General features: G+C 40.8%; 3 protein-coding genes across 3 annotated transcripts; all 3 read right to left on the bottom strand.

Moving 5' to 3' along the window:
* Positions 1–261: 261 nt before the first annotated feature.
* On the bottom strand, positions 262–7,870 carry LOC111645593 (cyclic GMP-AMP synthase). Its single transcript, XM_023394841.2, has 9 exons — positions 7,340–7,870; positions 6,135–6,287; positions 5,094–5,323; positions 4,793–5,015; positions 3,792–3,922; positions 3,236–3,395; positions 2,521–2,620; positions 1,610–1,732; positions 262–1,208 (listed from the first exon to the last, which is right to left on the bottom strand). Exons 2-9 carry the CDS (start codon positions 6,256–6,258, stop codon positions 833–835), a joined length of 1,467 nt encoding a protein of 488 aa, XP_023250609.1. The 5' UTR covers positions 6,259–6,287; positions 7,340–7,870; the 3' UTR covers positions 262–832.
* Positions 7,871–10,175: 2,305 nt separating this feature from the next.
* Positions 10,176–17,185, bottom strand: LOC111645612 (elongation factor 1-alpha). The gene is made up of 8 exons (XM_023394865.2): positions 17,079–17,185; positions 15,508–15,664; positions 13,822–14,001; positions 13,437–13,733; positions 13,064–13,214; positions 12,705–12,961; positions 11,519–11,753; positions 10,176–10,555 (listed from the first exon to the last, which is right to left on the bottom strand). Exons 2-8 carry the CDS (start codon positions 15,649–15,651, stop codon positions 10,431–10,433), a joined length of 1,389 nt encoding a protein of 462 aa, XP_023250633.1. The 5' UTR covers positions 15,652–15,664; positions 17,079–17,185; the 3' UTR covers positions 10,176–10,430.
* A 209-nt stretch (positions 17,186–17,394) lies between these two features.
* LOC111645613 (elongation factor 1-alpha) lies at positions 17,395–21,269 on the bottom strand. The gene is made up of 8 exons (XM_023394866.2): positions 21,116–21,269; positions 20,113–20,267; positions 19,265–19,444; positions 18,873–19,169; positions 18,624–18,774; positions 18,275–18,531; positions 17,956–18,190; positions 17,395–17,843 (listed from the first exon to the last, which is right to left on the bottom strand). The coding sequence occupies exons 2-8, from the start codon at positions 20,254–20,256 to the stop codon at positions 17,722–17,724; spliced, it is 1,386 nt and encodes a 461-aa protein (XP_023250634.1). The 5' UTR covers positions 20,257–20,267; positions 21,116–21,269; the 3' UTR covers positions 17,395–17,721.
* Between the last annotated feature and the right edge of the window lie 926 nt (positions 21,270–22,195).

Below are 22,195 nucleotides of genomic sequence, written 5' to 3' on the forward strand. Positions count from 1 at the left end.
ATGGTTCCGTTTTACTTACTAAAAGCAAAATATTACAAAACAACAAATTATTTACCATTTACAGAGATTGTAAAGACTGAATAAACCCACGTCTCTTTCATACAGTGCTTATCAGTTATTAGAACTGTGAGGCAAATGTGTTAAGACTCAAAGTTACAGCTGTTGTTCTTGGCAATGATAAACTGTAGACTATTATCAATAGTTACGTGATTTATTCAGTGTATTAGATGAATGCTGAATAAACAACAATAAATATTCAAATAAAGTTCAATTCAATTCATTTTTATTTGTATTACACCAAATCATAAGATACATTATCAAGGCACTATCTATCTATCTATCTATCTATCTATATATCTATCTATGAAATAATATCAAATAGTACCTGCAGTGTTTAACACACTGAAAAAGACAAAAAATGACTACCAACAACAATCTTTTCCCCTTTTTTGGAAACAATCTGCATTAAATGTCAGTATGAGGGTGATTCCTTTTCCTTTTATGTTACAAATTGTTATAACTCTATATCACCTTGGGAAATATTTGATATAGTCAGTTTATCAATGTCACCAATAAATTAGAAATAAAACATAATAAAGTAAAATACAAAAATAAAAAATAAAATAAAATAGTCATCATTCCTGTCCACCAAACTATTAGGGACATCTACAAAACTCCTATAGCTCTTTTATGTCACATCTCAGGTGTCCCAAAGCACAAAACCCATCGGTTTCATGGGGGAAGTTTATTGATAAATGCACTTTATTATATGGTTTCACCAAATTTCTGTATTTCATTACAAGAGTGAGTGTATATTTTCATTTCCTATTACTCACATTAGAAACAGGGCACAAGCCAAAGCAAACAAAGGTACAGCCATCACTATGACCATTCTATTCATGAACACAGTGTCCAGGGAGTGAACTGCAGTCAGCAGAGACGACTGCTCAGAGGAAGGAGTCACTGGTTTCAGTGGTGACTCAGGAGCTGGAGGCTTCAGCAGGGGCAGGTTCTGCCTCCTCTGCTCCTCCAGGGCATTGACGAGGAATGCCAGCGCCCTGCGGGGGAAGACTTTCGTGGAGAAGAGGTTGCACTTGGAGACGAAGAAGTGAGGGAGGGAGCCTCTCCGTGCATGGTCCTCCAGACACCCGAGGAGGTGAAGGAAGCAGACAGGGAGCTGTTGAGGAGTCCACATGGAGTCGTTGAACCTGACAGACGAGACGCAGGGGGAAGATGGGAGTGAAACCAAAATCTGAAGGAATGATGACACTGAGAGAATTCTGTTACAAAACCAATCCAAACACTGCTAGCAGCCCTATTGCTAATGCTACAACAATAACACCAATGATAAATCAATAGGACTACAACTACTGATTATTTGTGTTATTGATTAATCTAATAATCATTTAGAAGGACACCTAAACAATGAGCTGAAACTCACTATAAAGCTGACCTTTCACATTTTCACATCACATCATTTTCATCCTCAATATACAATGATACAACTACAACTATTAGTACTACAACACTACTCGTACAGCTACTACTACTACAATAGCAACCACTACTATGATAATAATTACATGTTGATGATAAGACAGATGAGTACCTGATGGAGAGCGTGTGGAGGAAGACCGTCTTCCCATGGTACGAGCAGAGGTCATCGAGCTCTTTGGGAAAACGTTGCTTCAGACCCTCGATCAGGGATTTGAGGAGCATCAGACACTGCTTACTGTGAGAGAGGAGATGAAACTATTTGTTGTAAAAAGGCCCCAAGAAAAGATTAAAAACTTTTTTCTTTTAAATATGGCATCTATATTGAAAAACTTGAAAAGCTTCTTCAGTTAGAGGCTGTTATGGTTCCCTGTTATGTTATTGTTGAATCTATAGAGTATTAAGTATTTTGTAACTGTGTTTTTTATAAGGCAACTTTTATAAAATACATTATGTATTGTATCTATTTTTCTTTTCTAATGGTTAAAGGGGCTATCTGTAAGTTTTCTCAGCTCCTGAACGAGGTCTCTTGTCCGGAGCGGATGGCGGTGATGGTGGTGTTGTCTTTATAACACAAGGGGTTATAATACGTTCTCTGAGCAGCTACTTCTTCAGGGCAGACCGGAGGCTACAGTGAGTCGCTAACGTAAAGTGACAAGACGGGCCAGGGCTAGCTGGTTAGCGCTAACTTCAGTACACGAAAAGACCAGATAGAGACAAGAACTCCTGTTTCGTCTAGACTGATAAGTAAACAGCTGTTAATGCTAACGTTAGCTATGTAGCGATAGAAAAACCTACAAATAACTCCTGTAACAAATCATTTACTAACACTTTAATCATCAGCTATAAACCATTACTAAGAAATATTTGGGTTGCCAAGTTGTGAATAACTGTGAAAACTCCTCCTCTCTAATGCACCACTCTAGACAAGCCTGCACAGCTCCTGCAGCTAATACAATGACTGGATAGACAAAGAGCGCCATCTGTGACGAGATGTAAAGATGAGAGAGTGAGTCACAGTCTCACCGGCAGCACTTGGTGGCGTTGCTCTCACAGCAGGTTTTGGTGTTGCCATGAGACGTGATCATCTTCTTCTCAATGAGAGAGAAAGAAATCCTCCAGCTCTCTGATGCAGAAAGACAAAACAACCTGATGAGACAATGGCACTGTGAACATGCACACATGCACTCAGTATTGGTTGTGCATGAAATACATAAGTGGCACATTCTTTTATTTACACCTTCTGACATTTGAAGAATTTGGCTTTTGAAAGAAGATTAATGGGAGCTAGGACTGAGTGATGTGTGTTCTGCCTGAAAAGTACAATGTCAAGGAGCAACTCGCCACAAAATAAAATGTCAGTCATTAACTAGTAATCTCTGTTAAGTTTGTATGAAAAACTAGAATTAATGTCTCGGGGGATCCCTGCGCCACTCAGACTAGTTTCAGGTTACATCCCTGTTCATCCAGAGTCTTATAAAATCTGAACCATTTGTGTGATTTTTTTTGTCAAATCTAATCAGTCCTTGAGTCCAAGTGAATGTTTGTGCCAAATGTGAAGGGATTCCCTCGAAGAGTTCTTGAGATATTGCATTCACATGTCACTGTGACCTTTGACCTTTGACCACCACAATCACAAAACACAATAAGGTCACCACATTTTCAGCTTGTGATACATGATTCAAGGATTTTATATGGGATTAATTGCAACAAATGATATGGTGTTGTTGTTTTCTCTCACCTTTAGCTTCCTCCTTGTTTCCTTGGTTTCGACCTTTGAGCCTCTTCGGTACAAAGTAACACGGCAAGCTCTTGATCTCTTGGCGAACCTTCTTCCCCAGCCAGTCGTCCACATCTGGACCGTTACGGACGGCGAGTGGCCAGCCCTGAGAGGAGTGGACCTACATTCAGGAACAAAAACAAATATGAGGTCACATTAGGTCAAAATAAGTACAATTATATTTCTTTGTGATCCGGTAATGATTTTCACCACTCACTATCAACACTGCTTCCCAGAGAATCATGGGTACACATATTGAAACAAACAATAAAAGTCTTCACAGCATGTCAGTGACGTCCACAGAGACCAGGAGACCACTTGGTTCCCCTGGAGACCGGACCAGCATTATGACTGTTAGCTCTACAGGTTTCAAATAAATGTGGATCCCACGTCTCTGAAGACTTTGTCTCTGACAGTTTTGTCTGTAATACCCTCATTATGTTTTTGAGCAATCCAAACAAGACATTAACGTGGATGTGTGATATTATTTCTGTAGATAATCAGACGAAACATTTACCTCCAGAGCAGGAACCACGTCCACAGAGATTATCTCTTCACTGTTGTCCTCAGTTCTGCACAGAGACAACGTCACTGCAGGCGAGTGTGGACGCTTCCTGTTCACCTCCCAGCGATATCGACTGTCAGGCACTGGAAACACAGAGAAGAGGACACAGACAGGAGACATGAGTAGCTTCATCTCGTGGTTCCTAAAGTGCAACCGAGGTTCCCGAACAAACCAGGCCAGAGTATTATAGTGAGTGGTGACCTCTCTGCACAATGTCTAAGAAATAAATGTGAATAAAATAAATAAATACACATAATTTAATTAAAAGTACCAATCCCCCACTGATGAAATACTTCATCACAAATGGACTGTATTACCAAGAACATGTACGTCGAGTATAAAAAGTGAAAATGGCCTCTGTGAATGTTACAGAATTTTCATTATGGATTAATCTGCTGATTGTTTCTTTGATCGATCCATCAGATTTTGTTTGGGCTTTTTGCATAAAAGTAACTTCAAAATTTAATCTGCTATCAGAGCAGTTAATTTAAATTCATTTTCTAATAACTTGCTAATCAACTAATTGAATAATCGTTTAAGATCCATTTTTATATGATAATTTGATTCATCTTTTATAATTCAACATATTTTAAAAGCTTCACATGTTTTCTATGTCAAATCCATGGAAGAGGAATAGGGCCACATGTAAAATTTATTTTTTTTTCTCTTTAAACTCTGACTTTAATCTCCTAAAAAACATGGCTGTCGGATAAATGTAGTGTAGAAGTGTAAAGTAAGAGAAAATAGAAATACTGAAGTACCTCAATTGTTTCCATGTAAGTACAGTACTTGAGTAAATGCACCACCTGATGTAAGGAGGATTATTTCCTTTAGGAGACTTTAATTTCCCTCCAGTACATGTCAGATTATTGACAGGGAAATGAAAAGACACCAGCAGCAGAAAGTGGAGAGATGATTGACTCAATATAAAGATCAGAGGTGGAGCAGAAAACCTTTGTAGGTCTTGAGGAACTTGCGGACCAGGCGATACATCTCACTCAGGACCTTGCTGGATGAGAGGGTTCGCTCATTCTCCAACAGAAAGGCCTGGATGGGGGACCGAGTGGCCCGGTTTAGATCGAGCCGGTAGAAGAGTCCATGGTCCAGCTCCGTCATGATGAGACGTGAAGGAGCCTGAAGCTTCAGCATCATGTCGAACTCATCAGGGCTGTGGATCTGAAGAAGAAGGGATCAAATAAAATATTCTGCTCTTTTCTTTAGAAAAGTGAGAGTGGGAGAGTTTCACGACCTCACCTTCACTTTCTCAAAGTAGCTGCCGGTGGTGAGGAACTCAGCCGTCTGGAAAAAAGGCTGATCACTGCTGCTCCTCAGGAACTTCAGCAGGTTCTCTCTGAAATCGTTCACCACCGCTGCAGCCCAGCTCCGCTCCCCCTGCCGGATCTTGAGGTCTTCGGCGTTGTCTTTGATCCACTTTGTCAGCTGTGGAGAGATGGAGACCGACTCCTCCACCGTGGATCCCTCCCCTGCAAAGTGACACAGACAAGATTTAAGTGAATGAGGAGTGAGAGTCAACAACTCCTCCAAATCTCCAAAGCATTACCAATAATGACAACCCATGTAATATACATTTACATTTATGTCCCTAAATCAACAGTGATGTTGACATGCGTGTCACTTATGTTACTATCATATATATAGAGCCTCTGGACATATGAGGATATCCATTTATAACATATGAAATACCCACAGTAAAATTTTTTTTATTAAAAAAAATATCTATATCATGAATTTTTATTTGGTATAAGATGTTGTGACCATATATGTTAATGATTTAATTTATATATTCTGGTTTACTAAAACAGCATAGGCGTATATATATATATATATATATATATGTATATATATGTTTCTATATGTTTTTCAAATCAATTTCATATTAACTTTAAATATGTCTCAGACTTTTGGACCCTATACTGTTTATAATATTAAAATATACTGACAGGCTTTGGGATGGATATATTTTTTTGTAACATATGTCTAAAATATAAACATTAAATAAACATACATATTTGTATGGGCTAGAAATATATGACAATATATGAAATTATTCCAACTTCTAATAGGTTTCATATATTTTATTTATATTTCGTAATTTTTTACATGTATGTTTTTATTTAATATGTACATACAGTATATGTCATATATACGAATTCAATATATGTACATATATTACATTTGCGTGTGGGAACTAAACCGACAGAAAAATGCCAGAGACTTTGAGATTAAGCTGCAGAACTGTTGGTACAGAAGGTGAGAAGTTTTCTGCAGCATCACCTGTTTTTGATGATTGTTGTTGCTGAACTCTCTGAACTCTCTGTCTCTGATTGAGGCGTGGAGACGGCGTCGCTTCAGTCGGACTGACCTCTCTGAGGCTCAACTCTCTGGCCTCTCCATCCATAACTCGTCTCCTCTCAGCCTTTAACAAACCTGTACACAGATAGGGACAATAACTTTCAGTTATGTGCATGTCTAATGGATGTGGTTTGTGCCGTCTGATGTAAACTAAGACTAAACTTCAGATCACCATCATTTATCCAGTATTTTGACATAAAAATGTTAAATATTATTAACTCAAACACGGGTTTAGGTTTGGTTTCCACTCGAAAGATTCAAGTTGAACAACATCATGGATCTCAGTCATTCTCTTTAACACTGATGGAGCTTTAACATAATGTTTTAATGTGTAGTAGAAATATAAAGTAGCAGAAAATGGAAAACTTGTTACTAAGAGCAGTGTTTGAATAAATGTACTAAGGTACTTTACACCATTGAGTAATGTGAACACAAATTATTCATTTTTTTTGAACAAAGAAAGATTAAATTGTGACATGATCAGTACCTATTAGAGAATAGAATATATATTTTTGCAAGCACTTTTTTAGCTCAATCAAGTAAAATTTAAAATACGAGCACAATATGTCCTTATTGTCTTTCTATTGTCTTTAGCAGAATGCCATGGAGGTCTGAAGATGAATCCTTTTGGCTTTTGACTTGCACTCAGCTCCATTTGTCACAGTTTGTACAAGGCAACAGGAAGGAGCATCCAAATACAGACACGGGACAGTTCAGGAATTTCATAAGAGGAAATGGTGATATTACAGTAAAAGCTTGCAGTACAGTAAAATTAGGTAGATAGATAGATTTTTAGTCTTTTTTGGTTTGGTTCTGAAGATTTCTGATGTTGACAGAATATACTATGATTTATTGTTATCATCTATTTCATGTTTACTTGTATAGCACTGAGTAAATAAATGGCCTTAGCTAATCTGCGATCCCTGTCCCTAAATGGTCTCTTAAAAATAATAAACTATATAGTACCAATAGATATAATCAGAAGGACAATACATACAAAACAGCAAAGACACAAACACTTTACAAACAATGATACAATAAAAATACTATAAAACAACTAGTAGATGATTCATGTCTCTGTGACTGATCCCTCTTTAAAACCTGTTTGTGTCAGCAGGTAAACTCACCTGGATCAGAAGCGTCTTGAGCGTTTAGAACGGAGCTGCTCTCTATTGTGTTATACTGCAGTGTGTCATCCTCTCCTGCTCTATCCAGTATCTTCACTTTCACTTTCAGTTCCCATGAAATCTAATGTGAGGAAGATGATTTCTTTGTTCCGCCTCTTCCTACTCCTCCTCCTCCTCCTCCTCCTCCTCCTCTTCAGTGGACGTCTGTCTGTTCGTTTATTTCATAAACACTTAAAAGATTTCAAAAGGTTCCTGCAATTAAAACTATTCCACCCAGGAGCAATGCCTACCTGCTGGGCAACGAGTTCCACCAGTGTATGTCTGTGTCGTAGAATCAGAGGACACGCCTTGTGACTTCTTAAAGAGGAGATTATGAGAGTGTTCACAAACAGGCTCTTATGGTTCAGCAGTATTTCTCCATCATTCTGAGTGTTTCTGCTGTTTTTTCCCCTCGTTTGCGTGTCTTGTTTGTCCTCTGGGTGTCGTGATCCAGTTTTCTCCTCCTGCCAATTCACCATCAGCTCATCGGCTCAGAGACCAGACTCCCGCAGTATTAAAACCCTGGTGCTTCACTCCACAGACACCGTGCTAACCCTCTGTTTGCCTTCAGGTTTTCAGGTTCACTGCTCCCTGACTTCCTGGTTTACCTGCCACGCTCAGCTCCTGGTTTGTCTCCTGTACCTGCTGTAGAGTCGGACCACCAGCTGCCTGCTGAACACAGGCCCCGGACCACAGGCCCAGCATTAAGTGACTGTTCATATTTCTGGTTGTGAGGACAATCAAATGACTATAAACAGACCAAAACCACCACAAAGAGATGGAGAATACAGACAAAGAGACAGAAAACAACCACAGAGACATCTCTTTGACTCTCTAGCTCTTTGTCTTATGTAGGAGGGGTGGAGGGGCTTTTACGTGTCTCTGCCCATGGGCCCATTGTCTCATTATCTACAATATAGTCATCTAAAGTTATCTTAGAATCTGCAATAAAAATGTCAAAAAGAGTATAGAGTATTATGTAAAATTCAACCCGATGGTGACGCTAGATCGACCAGAAGTGTTAGTGTCAACAACCATCAAGACACTGTACTCTACTGATTAGGTTTCCATTGACAGAACAGATGTGAGTGGGAATATCAGAAGTTTATGGTCTTGTAAAGTCTGAAGTTAAAGGACCAGTGTGGAGGATTTAGCGGCCTCTAGTGTTGAGGTTGCAGATTGCAACCAACTGACTAACCCTCCCTTCAGAGTGTGTAGGAGAACCTACAGTGGCCTTAAGGTCATGTAACATTGTGAAACACCCTCTCTGGAGCCAGTGTTTGGTTTGTGTCTCCGAGGCTACGGCAGAAACATGGCGGTGCAACATGGAGGAGGACTCGACTGACTTGACGACACCGACAGCCACAGTCTGTAAATCTGTGATTTTTTTCTGATTTTGTTTTGAGTTGTTTTGATATTTTCACACTGTGAAAAAAAAAAAAGGAGGATGTTTGTTGTGTGTCATATGAAGTAATATGAGGTGATGGTGAGTTGATGTTGTACCACATGATTCTACTCACCACTAATCTTGTAGACGTCCTGCAGGGGCAGATGGAGGGGCTTGTCAGTATATTACTACATATATTGTAAAGGAATGAGCCCTGAGGTGCTCCGTAGATGAACTGGGAAGTAGAGGATGTAAAGTCACCAATAAAACTAAAAGTGCCCCTGATACGCCTGAAGATGTTCAAGATATAGTGTTTATAACCTTGATAACAATAGTACAAACATTGCAACAGAGCAGTGACATTAACTACACCTGCAACCTCACACTGTTCATGTTTTCACGGTCTCATTGTGCTTTAGCTGGTGTGATTGTGTGTTAAAACCTTTAACTACTCAGGTGTCGCCAACACAAACCTCGGCGGCTTCCTTCTCGAACTTCTTGATGGTTCTCTTGTCGATTCCTCCGCACTTGTAGATCAGGTGACCGGTGGTGGTGGATTTGTCGGATTATTATTATTTTGGTGCTTGAAAAACATGCAAGTAAAATAGGAGATAAATGTATAATAAATGCCTAAAATAAAAAGTGTTGTCTGTCACTTTAACCATGCAAGAATATGAGACGGAGAGTGGAGAGTCCACAGATTGTAACAGCATTTAAACCTTTTTTCTACTTTGTATTATCACAAAGATATTGATGGAAACATCTGTCAAACTCAGTACTTTTCTAGACTTTTCCTACACGTTGTAGATATAACGAATATGGTAATCAAAAAAAAACATTTTTATGAGTATAGTCCCTAGGCGTAACACCAAAAGGGACGAGATTGATGGTACAGCAACTCTGCGACTGGCTCAGGATGTAGGATTGTGCTCAGGCACTGGAAAACAAAAAATATCATCAGCTTTCAACGGCTGGTTGGGAGAAATGACCAAAACAGCCAAGTATGATGAACTATAATTCATTTTTAAATTAAACAATAGGTAGGAAGGTTTTTGGGGCCCCTACATGAATATAATATTCACTGGCTAACCAGGTGATACCAATGTGTGTGTCATTTTTTTTTCTTCCCTGTCTTTGGTGTTCTTAGTTGAATTGTTTTTATTATTATTATCGATACCTCTTCTCGGTTTGTGTCTTACTGTGTGATTTTTTTTTTTGGAAAAGAAACAAAAAGTCAATCAGAAAAAAAGAAAACATATAATCCATTATCATTTTACAATTTCATGAGAACAGGCTGAAAACTGATAATCAGTGTGTTTTGACCTTTCTGACCGACTGTAGTTGTGGGTGAAGTGTGTGTGTGTGAAGCAGTTTCTTCTAACACTAATATATTAAAACACAAAAGAAACATTTTAATTTGGCAATGTTTAAGATTTTTATTGTTTTGGCTTCAACTTAATCATGATCACAGTTTCCCCTAAAAGGCACATGCCTTCCTTTCCTGCGGAAACTTTTGCGATGGGTTTTAATCAGCATAAGCCAGTCCTTAAGTAAAGAGCTGTGCCTCAGAGAAGACGGCGCTGGGTAGCAGGGAAGAAGAAGGAAGGATGGGTCGGCCCGCTGCTGCTGAGACATGACTTTTTGTTGGACGTCCTGCATGAGAATTCATTTCTTCTTCTCGGCCTTCTGTGCAGACTTGGTGACCTTTCCACCGGAGGGGAGCTTCTTCTCGACGGACTTGATGACGCCGACAGCCACGGTCTGCCTCATGTCACGCACAGCGAAGCGACCTGAGAGGAAGAGACAAGAACCGGCGCAAACAGAGGAGTCAGTGAGAAGCTTAAACATGTTTCAAGCTCAGATCCATAAAATGAAGGGAGCGACTGTAAGAGCAACTGTCAGCACCAGGGTCAACTACATAAACAGATGAAAAGGAAAGACACATATCAAGGGCTATAAAGCTTAAAATGCATATGTGGTATTAGTATAAATACAGTATATATATATATTATAAGTAAATTAAAAACTGATCAAAACTATTAATTTTGACATAAATTGCATCAGTGTTTACAATTAAACTGGTGGACCATAATTATACAAAGTAAATTTTACTAAAACACATTTAACTAGGCAAATTAACAGAATGAAAATAATTTCAATTTTCATATTTTTACATTTGATGCTCATTTTAGCCTGAATCTTTATCAACAATCAGCCGTGATGAAAACAAATGATTTGATTTGATTCTGAATCATGACTCCCGACTAGGTGAAAACACAAGGGCTGATTGGCCCTTTGCAAATCTGGAAACTGTTAACTTAAATGATCATCACCCTTGTTATTCTTTATCAGTGGCTGATTAATCATTAAAAGCTTATTTAACACAAAGTGTATATTTCACCTCTGTGAAAACTTTAATGAGATGGTATGAAATTTATTTAATAACTGACATGAGATATTTGCACACACAAATTTCTTATTTGTATTACAATTTAGACAAACAACTGCAAATTATTTGATTAATATGTTAAGTAAAAACAGATATTGCTGCTCCTGACCGCCTGTCTTTAACAAACATTGTTAAAAAAACTCTAGATAGTAATTCTGCACAACTAACAGGCTTATTGGAGAATGTAGATTATAAGTGATTAAATCTGCAGAGAAACTTAAAGATGCATTAACTGAGTGTTTGGCTTTAAAATACAGTTTAACAAATTCTTTCATCAACGAAACAAACACAGTGTTTTACTCACCCAGTGGGGGATACTGGGAGAAGCTCTCAACACACATGGGTTTTCCAGGCACCATGGTGATGATGGCGGCGTCTCCAGACTTGAGAGCCTTGGGGTTATCCTCAAGCTTCTTGCCGGAACGACGGTCGATCTTCTCCTTCAGCTCGCTGAACTTGCAGGCGATGTGAGCGGTGTGGCAGTCCAGCACGGGGGCGTAACCCTGGGAGATCTGGCCGGGGTGGTTCAGGATGATGACCTGCAGAGACGAGGGGAAGAGACATGGAGGTTAGAGGAGCAACACCTGAGATCTGACTGATGCTGGTTTCCTCTGAGTTATTCTGCCAGAGGAGGAGATGAAGATAAACTGCTGTGTGGTTTAACAGAGAAGCTAAATAATAATCACTTTTTAACAGGAATAGTTATGTATAGTTAAAAAATAGCAGCTTAATGGTTGAGGTGAATACCAGATAGGAGCATCACCCCTGGTTCGATCCGGATCAGGGAATCATATTTAGATATCAGCTGTTAGTGAGAGCTGTGGCATCAAGCGCTCACTTCTCACTTGGCCTGAGATATATAATCATACAGTTTGTGCTGGTGGTTTACAGAGGATGAGAGAGCTTTATAGACAGAAGTAAACGCCTCTTCAGACCACAATAACATTTCACTGAGAGAAAATCTTCCTTCCTTAATTTAAAGATGCACCACAGTGATTTAGTATTGCACTTCTGTAAATTACGGGGACTGACAAGAATCAGGTTTTGAAAAAGAAGGCTTCTTTAAGAAGAAAGAGATATCCTGATTCCACAATGCAACTCGACAGCAGCCTTCATCAGACCCCACTGCCTCCAAACAGCCCACTTCTTTGAAACCCCATGCCTGCATCTTAAAACACAGGCTTTCTGTTGAAATGATTTAATTCTGTCTCGTAGTTTTAGTTCTATCTATCCATATATCACTTATTGCAATATTGTTGTTTGATGTTGTATTGCTTTGGGTAGTATGTTTTTAATGACTGGTAGAAATGAAGGGAACTACTGTTACCATAACGTCTGTGCAAATAGATAAACATAAAATCCCTCAAAGCGAAGCCGAGATAATCCCGAAGATTAACAGATCACAAAGCAATCCGAGGCGAGTTCCTCCAATTGCCTGCTTCCTTCTTTTCATCTTTATTTTCTTCCTCGTTGGTTTCCCTGAGACTCACCTGAGCGGTGAAGTTATCAGCAGCCTGGGGTGGGTCGTTCTTGCTGTCACCAGCCACGTTTCCACGACGGATCTCCTTGACGGACACGTTCTTGACGTTGAAGCCGACGTTGTCACCGGGGAGAGCTTCAGGCAGAGACTCGTGGTGCATCTCCACAGACTTCACCTCAGTGGTCAGGTTGGGGGGAGCGAAGGTGACGACCATGCCAGGCTTCAGGACACCGGTCTCAACACGACCGACGGGGACAGTTCCAATACCTGAGAGTGAGCGGGAGGCAGCGTGTTTCTAATACGCTCTTCATTTTAAAGGTTGACGTGATGTCGTATTGTGTCTACAGGACGTTATGTGAGAATACTTACCACCAATCTTGTAGACGTCCTGCAGGGGCAGACGCAGGGGCTTGTCAGTGGGACGGCTGGGGGGCAGGATGGAGTCCAGAGCCTCCAGCAGGGTAGTACCAGTGGCACCACCCTCTTTACGCTCAATCTTCCAGCCCTTGAACCAGCCCATCTGAAAGGGAGAGTTCAGACACAGGCACAGAAAGGGGAGACAGGGAAAGAGGGCAAAGGTGATGAAGTGATGATTGAAACCAAAAAAAGGGAATAGAAATCACATAAATCTGCGTCGTTATCACAGATATATGATGGACTGATTTACAGGAATTTGATTTGAGGTAAGGTTCAGGAGTTTCCTTCACACCAACTTAATCTTAGCCTGTCATGAGTCCCTCACCTTGTCACTGGCCTCCAGCATGTTGTCTCCATGCCATCCAGAGATGGGGACAAAGGCAACAGTGGCGGGGTTGTAGCCGATCTTCTTGATGTAGGCGCTCACTTCCTTGGTGATTTCCTCAAAACGCTTCTGGCTGTAAGGGGGCTCGGTGGAGTCCATCTTGTTGACACCAACGATGAGCTGTTTCACACCCAGAGTGTAGGCCAGCAGGGCGTGCTCACGGGTCTGGCCGTTCTTGGAGATACCAGCCTCAAACTCACCAACACCAGCGGCAACGACCAGCACAGCGCAGTCAGCCTGAACAGGAAGAACTTTGTAAAACACACACACGCATAGACTAATGTTGTAAGTCAGCTCAGAAAAGATTAGAAACGTTTGCTTTTACCTGAGAGGTACCAGTGATCATGTTCTTGATGAAGTCCCTGTGTCCAGGGGCATCAATGATGGTCACGTAGTACTTGCTGGTCTCGAACTTCCACAGAGCGATATCGATGGTGATACCACGCTCACGCTCGGCCTTCAGTTTGTCCAGCACCCAGGCATACTTGAAGGAGCCCTTGCCCATCTATTGTGATTAAGTCAGCACAAATAAAAGCAGGAAATAAAGGGGAAATGTATGAATCAGACAGAAATATTAACTGAAGACATTTTAAGATAAAATTATGCCTCTTTTGGCAGAAAAACTTTTTTCTGTTGCCATCTGCTAATAGACATGAGAAACCTAAATTTTCAGTTAATTACAACTGAATTTACGATATGTAATGGGACTAATTTAATGACACACATTTTTGTTGTTGCTTTGAACCTTATTGAAATAGCAAGTGTCACCCATCACCCCTTCCTCTGCCACCTGAGCATAGTTTCTAAATAGGTGCTCACTGTAAATAGAACAGTCACTGTTTACATTACATTACATAATGCTTGTCTGTTCATCAGGGTAATACAAATACTAATCATGAGCTAATCCCTAGAAGTGTAATTTATTACTACATTAATGATCAGCATCTAGTCCTGTAGGGCTGGGTAAGGTCTGATTTTTTTTTTTTTAATATCTTTGCCAATATGATGCTGAGTTTCAGCGCTGCTACCAAAGCATTAAATTAAGGGATTTACAAAAATAAAATATAATCTAAAGCTGGGAGGCTACTACTATTACTATACTACTATTACCATATGTTTGAAGCTGCTAATCAGCTCACTTTACTACACTGTGTCTATTTCAATATACATTCTTTCTTTTACTTTACAATATTTAACCGTCCAACAGCTAGGAATATTATTTGTTCCTGTGATTTTGAATGTGTAGTTTCTTCTAAACCATCAGGCTAATGTGTAGAATAATTTAAAGTTTCTAAGTTGCCGTAGCTGAGTGTACCTATATAATCTGTCTAATATTTCATATAGTGTAAATGTGATTTGAAAAAAATCCCATCACAACTGAAAGTCATGTTTTGTTTGACCATAAGGCCGAATATCAAAAAATATTTAGTTGACAATATGTGATAAAGAAAAGCAGGAAATCCTCTTATTCGAGAAGCTGGAATCAGAAAGTATTTAGCATTGATTCGCTATTTTTGCTTTAGAAATGATTGACACGATTAATCAACAACCAAAATAGTTGCCAAATATTTATTTATCAACTAATCCTTTCATCGACTAATTGCTTCAGCTCTAATGTTGTCATTTATTCTAATATTTACTTAATCATGTATCCAAGAGGGATAATGGTTATAGCTGCATGTAATATAGATATAGTAGAGACTCATTTGTGCTACTTATATTAACCTATGACACATTAAGTTTCGACTTTTATGTGAGATAAAAAAAAAATATGATTAACAGCTTCAAATTTTAACAGGATAATTTGTTACAGCGATGAGAACAGTGCACATCTTCAAACAGTAGGTGGCGGCTTTAACCAGCTAATATCAGTGTGCAGTTCCCACCACACCCCTTACCCACCATCTCTAATGCATATTGGTTGTCTGTATCCCTGTGGTTTCATGTCCCATACAATGTGACTGTGTGTTAAAAACTTTAAATGTAGTCCTCTGGTGTCGCCAACACAAACCTCGGCGGCTTCCTTCTCGAACTTCTCGATGGTTCTCTTGTCGATTCCTCCGCACTTGTAGATCAGGTGACCGGTGGTGGTGGATTTGCCGGAGTCGACATGGCCAATGACCACGATGTTGATGTGGATCTTTTCCTTTCCCATTTCGATTTACTGTCTATAACGAAACGAGGAACAGATATGTCGACGTTAAAATTAAATATATCAGGTTGTAAACTGTCCCAAGTTAGCTCGTTGGGACCGAAATCAGCTGACGTTAGGGAGTTCATGAGAAGCTAATCAAATTAATAAACACCACGGTGGGTTAGGGAAGTTAGCCTGACTTAAAATTAAATATCAGGTATAAATTTGTCTCAAAATAGCGTGAGTTTTCTAGGGAGGTTCCTCAGACGCTGACTCGATCAAAAATAAGATGACAACACCCATAACATGTAATATCATGTGTGGTGCATCGATCATTAGGTAGCTGGCCCAATGCCACGTTCATGTCCCATCAATTACACAAAGATTACGATTCCGTTCACTTTAGCCTCATAACTTGGAACCACAAATCTTGTCACTGCAAATAGGAGAAATGGGGAATTTCTAACACCACTGACATCTCCCACTTGCTGAAAAACAAACAGTTATCGTATATATAGTTAACTGTTCGCAGAATAGTAATAAATGCACCATCGCAGGCAATTGCATAAAACTAATGCCTAATATTAACAGTAATTAACTCGATTGAGCTAATAAACTGTCAAAAGTGTAAGGACAGCAGCTAATTGAGGTCGCTTAACCATTCAACCAAGGTTAACACAAGCGATAACCACCTTGGCATAATGCCTTAACACTACCAAGCAAAGGGTGTTTTCCCATTCCGCTGACATCGCTTGAATGCAGCATTAAATGTCGCTGTACCTGCGTAATAAACGTAAATTTTCGTTTCTGTAGCTTTACTGACTTCACAGGGACAAAGTGGGGAAAATACACGAAATCGGAAACTCTTTTCTAGTGAAACTGTCATTGACGATGCTCGTTCACGCCGCCGGAAAGCGACACTGGTGAGTCATGCAGCATGTGCTCGATGCCGGCTACTCGGCCTCCATGTTGCGCCGGGAGCGCAGAGCCGCCATGTTACCAACTGATGCAAGCGCGCACCCCAGCCACCTTACAGCCAGCACTGGGGTGGAAGGGTGCGCGTTCACGAGTGTAGAAAGGACTACCATGACTGGCAGAAAGAAAAATCTGGCAACTCATTTATAGTCAAGTTCACAGTAACTGTTCCCTAATTGCGGGTTTTTGAAAATCCAGGAATATTGAGCTTCATAAGATCAAGCTGAATAAGAACGACATTCACTACCACAGTTTGGATGAGAAATACAAAAGGTGAGCTTGCATGTTCTAACCTTTTTAGTATAACCACACTAAAATATAAAATTAGCCAAGCAACATCTGGTCTTTAGTCTAGATTCAGTGATTTTCTGGCTCAGGTCAAAATAAGCAGTTTTAAAATGCCCTACTCTGAATACTACCTCAGCTCAAGTGACTATGCATATTTAAGCATCTATTAAATAGATTTCACCAACCTGTGCACAGCAAATAAGACGTCCCCTGATTTGGAGCGGAGGGAAAAAAGGACAGAATGTGATCTGTCCAGAGTTTTTATACCGAACCAGAAGAGAGGGAGGGCTGTGCATGCTCTTGTTGCTGTCAGACTAAAAAATAAGGGGTGCTATTGGCTGGGGCTGCATAACTCCTATCAAGGCGATTGGTTGACAAGTGCATCACCGGACACGGATAGCATGGTCAAAAACAGCTGCAACACAGAATAGAGAGGCTCGCCTGTGACAGGGGAAACTACACCCAACTGCAACACTAGAGGATGAAGACAAGACAGGCCAATTTCAATTTTTTCAAAGACATTTATTTTTATTAGTTACCAGCAGCTTCATTTCCAATTAAATTTGTGGCATTAACATCAAGATACAGTTCTAAACCATTTCCAACTTAAACTTAACTAAGAGGCACCGTCATGTGATTCAGGTAAGTGACAATGCCACAGAGTTCTTTTTTCCTGCGAAAACTTTTGCGATGGGTTTTAATCAGCATAAGCCAGTCCTTGAGTAGAGAGCCCTGCCTCAGAGAAGGTGATCCAGGGTGGGGGGAAGAAGTAGGAGTGGCCCACTGCTGCCGGCACACATCTTGTTGCTGGATGTCCTGCACGACCATTCATTTCTTCTTCTGGGCCTTCTCTGCAGCCTTGGTTGTCTTTCCGGAGATCTCCTTGACATCAACAGCCTTGATGACACCGACGGCCACGGTCTGCCTCATGTCACGCACAGCAAAACGACCTGGAAATAGAAGGGAGGTGAGTAACATGTTTTTTATTTTAGTTGCGCAAGTATTGAGCATGATTAAGCATATCTGAAAGGGGTTACAATGGACCTCTAGTACATAACTTACCAAGGGGAGGGTAGTTGGAGAAGGGCTCCACAACCATGGGCTTCTGTGGAATGAGTTTAACAATAGCGGCATCTCCAGACTTGACGAACTTGGGGTGGTCCTCAAGCTTCTTGCCGGAACGACGGTCAATCTTCTCGATGAGCTCCTTGAACTTGCAGGCAATGTGAGCGGTGTGGCAATCCAGCACTGGGGCATAACCCTCATTGATCTGGCCAGGGTGGTTCAGGATGATGACCTATGGACACATTTTAAATTAGCAGTCTGCAAATGCAATTTAACCCAAACATGGAAGTTGTCCATTCCAGTTCAAAATTCCAACCTGGGCATTGAAGCTGTCAGCAGCCTTGGGTGGGTCGTTCTTGCTGTCACCAGCCACGTATCCACGACGGATTTCTTTGACTGACACGTTCTTGATGTTGAAACCAACGTTGTCACCAGGGACAGCCTCGGGCAGAGACTCGTGGTGCATCTCCACAGACTTCACCTCAGTGGTCAGGTTGGGGGGAGCAAAGGTGACGACCATGCCAGGCTTCAGGAGACCAGTCTCAACACGACCGACAGGGACAGTTCCAATACCTGAGAAAAATTAATTGGTTAAGTATTTCAGATAGACAATTTGAGCGGTTCATAATACCATCTTTGGTAATAAAATGTTACTCCATTCTTACCGCCAATTTTGTAGACATCCTGCAGGGGCAGACGGAGGGGCTTATCAGTGGGACGGCTGGGGGGGAGGATGGCATCCAGGGCCTCCAGCAGTGTGGTTCCGCTGGCATTACCCTCCTTGCGCTCAATCTTCCATCCCTTGAACCAGCCCATCTACACAGATTCAAAAAAAAAAAAAAAAAATTTTAGTTGTAGCTCAGTCGGGTTAACCCCTCCCCCAAAAAATGAAATCCATAAACAGCTTTCCTCACCTTTTCACTGGTCTCCAGCATGTTGTCTCCATGCCATCCAGAGATGGGGACAAAGGCAACATTTGAGGGGTTGTAGCCGATCTTCTTGATGTAGGCGCTCACTTCCTTGGTGATTTCCTCATAACGGGCCTGGCTGTAAGGGGGCTCGGTGGAGTCCATCTTGTTGACACCAACGATGAGCTGCTTCACACCAAGGGTGAAGGCCAGCAGGGCGTGCTCACGGGTCTGGCCGTTCTTGGAGATACCAGCCTCAAACTCACCAACACCAGCGGCAACAATCAGCACAGCGCAGTCAGCCTAAGAGCAAAATCATAAGTAAGTCCCCTTCTATATACACTAAAGCTGGATCAAATGCAGCTTTGGCTCTATGTCGCTTTAAATGTGATGATTACCTGAGAGGTACCAGTGATCATGTTCTTGATGAAGTCCCTGTGTCCAGGGGCATCAATGATGGTCACGTAGTACTTGCTGGTCTCGAACTTCCACAGAGCGATATCGATGGTGATACCACGCTCACGCTCGGCCTTCAGTTTGTCCAGCACCCAGGCATACTTGAAGGAGCCCTTGCCCATCTGTGGAGCAACACATTTGATAAGGTTTAACTGTCAATTGATTTGATCAGGTAAGAGGACATTGTACTGGCTCTGTTAAAAATTTTGGATAAAAACTAGACTGTACACACAACCATAGTTAGAAAGCAAACTGCTTGTTTTGATGGTTCAGTAATTGTACAAGTTGTGGGTGGCTGACTGAATAAACCCGAGCATTAAATAATGTCACCATTGTTCTAGGGCACTGGCTTTAATTTTTCTTCATAGTTTCCTGATATGACAGCCAATGAATTAAAAAAACATGTCAAATTAGGTGAATTTCAACCCTAAACCAATTTTTTGTGCATAGAAACTGAATCTAGATTTAAATGTACAGTCATTTTTTACTGTAGTCACTCAGTCAAACTAGTACAGAGACTAAAATAAACACATTCCTAAGTTTTTGAATTTTTAACTTTTAGTTCACTGTATGTTCAGTATTCTGCTTTTGACAGTCGGAGGCCTGGACTGAATAAAGTGCACAGTCACCGCTGCTCGCGTTAGGCCCCACCCAGCGTGCGCGCACACAGATGCTACACCCTCGTGCCGGGCGGCAGGGATCAGCTCCGAGAAGGCACGCTGACGCCGCCATCTTGGATTGACTATAACGGTTGTCAAGACAAAAAATATAAATGTATATTAATGCTCACCTCGGCGGCTTCCTTCTCGAACTTCTCGATGGTTCTCTTGTCGATTCCTCCGCACTTGTAGATCAGGTGACCGGTGGATGTAGACTTGCCGGAGTCGACATGGCCAATGACCACGATGTTGATGTGGATCTTTTCCTTTCCCATTGTTGTAGTTTCTGTCACGAAAAAAGTTGACACGACCGTTAGCTATAATTTTAACACCAACAGTAATTTATCAGACCAATGTTTAACAGTTAGCCGGAGGGGACAGTGATGTGACGGTAACTGATCCATGATATCGTGGGCCCGGCTTTATTTGAACACTACTCTGGCGGTAGTCCATTTAAAAAAAACTGTAGCCAGTGAAGATTACACTTCGAATAAACCCAAAAACGGTTAAAAACAGCCATCGTTATTCAACAGTAGCGGCACACGATTCGTGTCGCGAACAGGCAGCGGCTGCTGGTAGGCCTCACTCGGCCACAGGCCAGCCGAGACACGTGTTCCTCCGTGGGCCACGTCGTATAAAGTTACAAAGATTGCCAAATATTCACAAGCCATTTCGTCCAGACTCCCAACACCTGTCACTGAAGAATACGTGCAGTTGTTTCATGGAGGGAAGAGAAGGAAGATATGCCATTCCAGCATCCTCGGATATGCGCTTTCAGCAGCCCCGTCTTTGTTCGCTTTTCCCCCACATTTTCTCCACCCTCATAAAACCTTCGCTTTTAGTTCAAATCTTAAATATAAACCAGTTAAAGCTCAATAAACACGCAAAAGACGCTAGCATTGATCGTTAGCAAACGACAGGTGATAACTAGTCAAACTTTTATGGCTAATTGCTCCAAATAAAATTCCACAGGTTAGTGTGAAGTTACATAACCGAAAAGGCAAAGTTTGCTGTGAAAAAAATTAACACTCAACTCGAATGGAAAACTCCAAACTAATTATAATTAAAGATGAAAAACAGTTAAAGTCCTCACTCTGACTCGCTATATCGCTTATGAATCAATGTTGAACTTACCGGTGTTTCTGGGTTTTCACCAAAGCTGCTGCCCCTAGCCAGGTAACAGAAAGAGGAAGACTGGTGTTGGACTGGGAGGTTTTATACCGAATGGGAGGCGGCCTGACTTCCCGTCGCCCTCCCCGGTGCAAACCCCGCAAATCACACACATTCCTGCAAAAAACGTCAGCACGCCACCGGATGAACCGCCTGAAACATGTATGATGTCTCACCAGGGGACCGTGAATTCAGCCTCAGCACTGACAAAAACGAAAAACCCAGCAGATATGCTGTTAACAAAATGATGATAATGATCCATAAACATACTGATCGTTCTGATAAACAGCTTAATGGTTATTTAAATTATTTATACGCTTAAATCATCGAGTTTTATTGATGAACACATGACAGAAACACACTGGTTTCTCTGGAAGATGTTTTTGACCTCTTTTAGAAAATATATTAAATAAACACATTTTAGATGTCAGGCAGAACAAGCACAGTAAGCCCCTAAAAGTATGGCACCAAGTCAGACACAACATATGTAAAGTATAATTTAAAAAATACATGATAACCAAATACAACCATGCCCTATTATAATATGCAGCAGCTAAACAAAAACTGTATAACAACACAACAGGATGTATTTTCAACAGCTTCTTTGCGACATTTACACAGAATAACTCGTCTTTTATTTATTCATAATTCATTGATTTTGTGTTTTTCATTGGCATCATAGCATATATATATATATATATAAAAACCAATTCATCCTATCAGTATTTAAGCAAAACATAAACATACTCAGGCTCCAGCTTCTCAAATGTTAGGATCTGATGCTTTGTTTGTCATATATGACAATAAACTGAAAGTATCTGGGTTTTGGACTGAAGGTCAAATAATATGAGCAATTTCAATACACTGATATGAGCTGTGAGATCTAAAAAATGAGGCAAAATGGGCCGCTGATTAATGAAGAAAAATAATCAGCCCTGATTTATTTTAACATCAACAGTTTATGTCTTTCAGCCTGTAGGTGCATCTAATTTACCTACACTCAAGGCCATAGCAGCACAAAGCTCACCTTCAAGCACCCACCCA

The sequence above is a fragment of the Seriola lalandi genome, unplaced genomic scaffold (genome assembly GCF_002814215.2).
Source record: "Seriola lalandi dorsalis isolate HSWRI2012SDOR001 ecotype SW California unplaced genomic scaffold, Sedor1 jcf7180002054954, whole genome shotgun sequence".
NCBI lineage: Eukaryota > Metazoa > Chordata > Actinopteri > Carangiformes > Carangidae > Seriola > Seriola lalandi.

What these genes read in the sequence shown, in the direction of transcription:
- LOC111645612 (XM_023394865.2), bottom strand. Translation starts at nt 15,651, where the DNA reads ATGGGAAAGGAAAAGATCCACATCAACATCGTGGTCATTGGCCATGTC. An exon ending in TCGAGAAGGAAGCCGCCGAG is followed by an intron (nt 14,002 to 15,507) that starts GTTTGTGTTGGC and finishes TAATCACAATAG; the next exon opens with ATGGGCAAGGGCTCCTTCAA. An exon ending in CTGATAACTTCACCGCTCAG is followed by an intron (nt 11,754 to 12,704) that starts GTGAGTCTCAGG and finishes TCGTCTCTGCAG; the next exon opens with GTCATCATCCTGAACCACCC.
- LOC111645593 (XM_023394841.2), bottom strand. Translation starts at nt 6,258, where the DNA reads ATGGATGGAGAGGCCAGAGAGTTGAGCCTCAGAGAGGTCAGTCCGACT. An exon ending in ACAACAATCATCAAAAACAG is followed by an intron (nt 5,324 to 6,134) that starts GTGATGCTGCAG and finishes GTCACTTTGCAG; the next exon opens with GGGAGGGATCCACGGTGGAG. An exon ending in GTTCCTCAAGACCTACAAAG is followed by an intron (nt 3,923 to 4,792) that starts GTTTTCTGCTCC and finishes CTGTGTTTCCAG; the next exon opens with TGCCTGACAGTCGATATCGC.
- LOC111645613 (XM_023394866.2), bottom strand. Translation starts at nt 20,256, where the DNA reads ATGGGAAAGGAAAAGATCCACATCAACATCGTGGTCATTGGCCATGTC. An exon ending in TCGAGAAGGAAGCCGCCGAG is followed by an intron (nt 19,445 to 20,112) that starts GTGAGCATTAAT and finishes GTTGCTCCACAG; the next exon opens with ATGGGCAAGGGCTCCTTCAA. An exon ending in CTCCAACTACCCTCCCCTTG is followed by an intron (nt 17,844 to 17,955) that starts GTAAGTTATGTA and finishes TTCTATTTCCAG; the next exon opens with GTCGTTTTGCTGTGCGTGAC.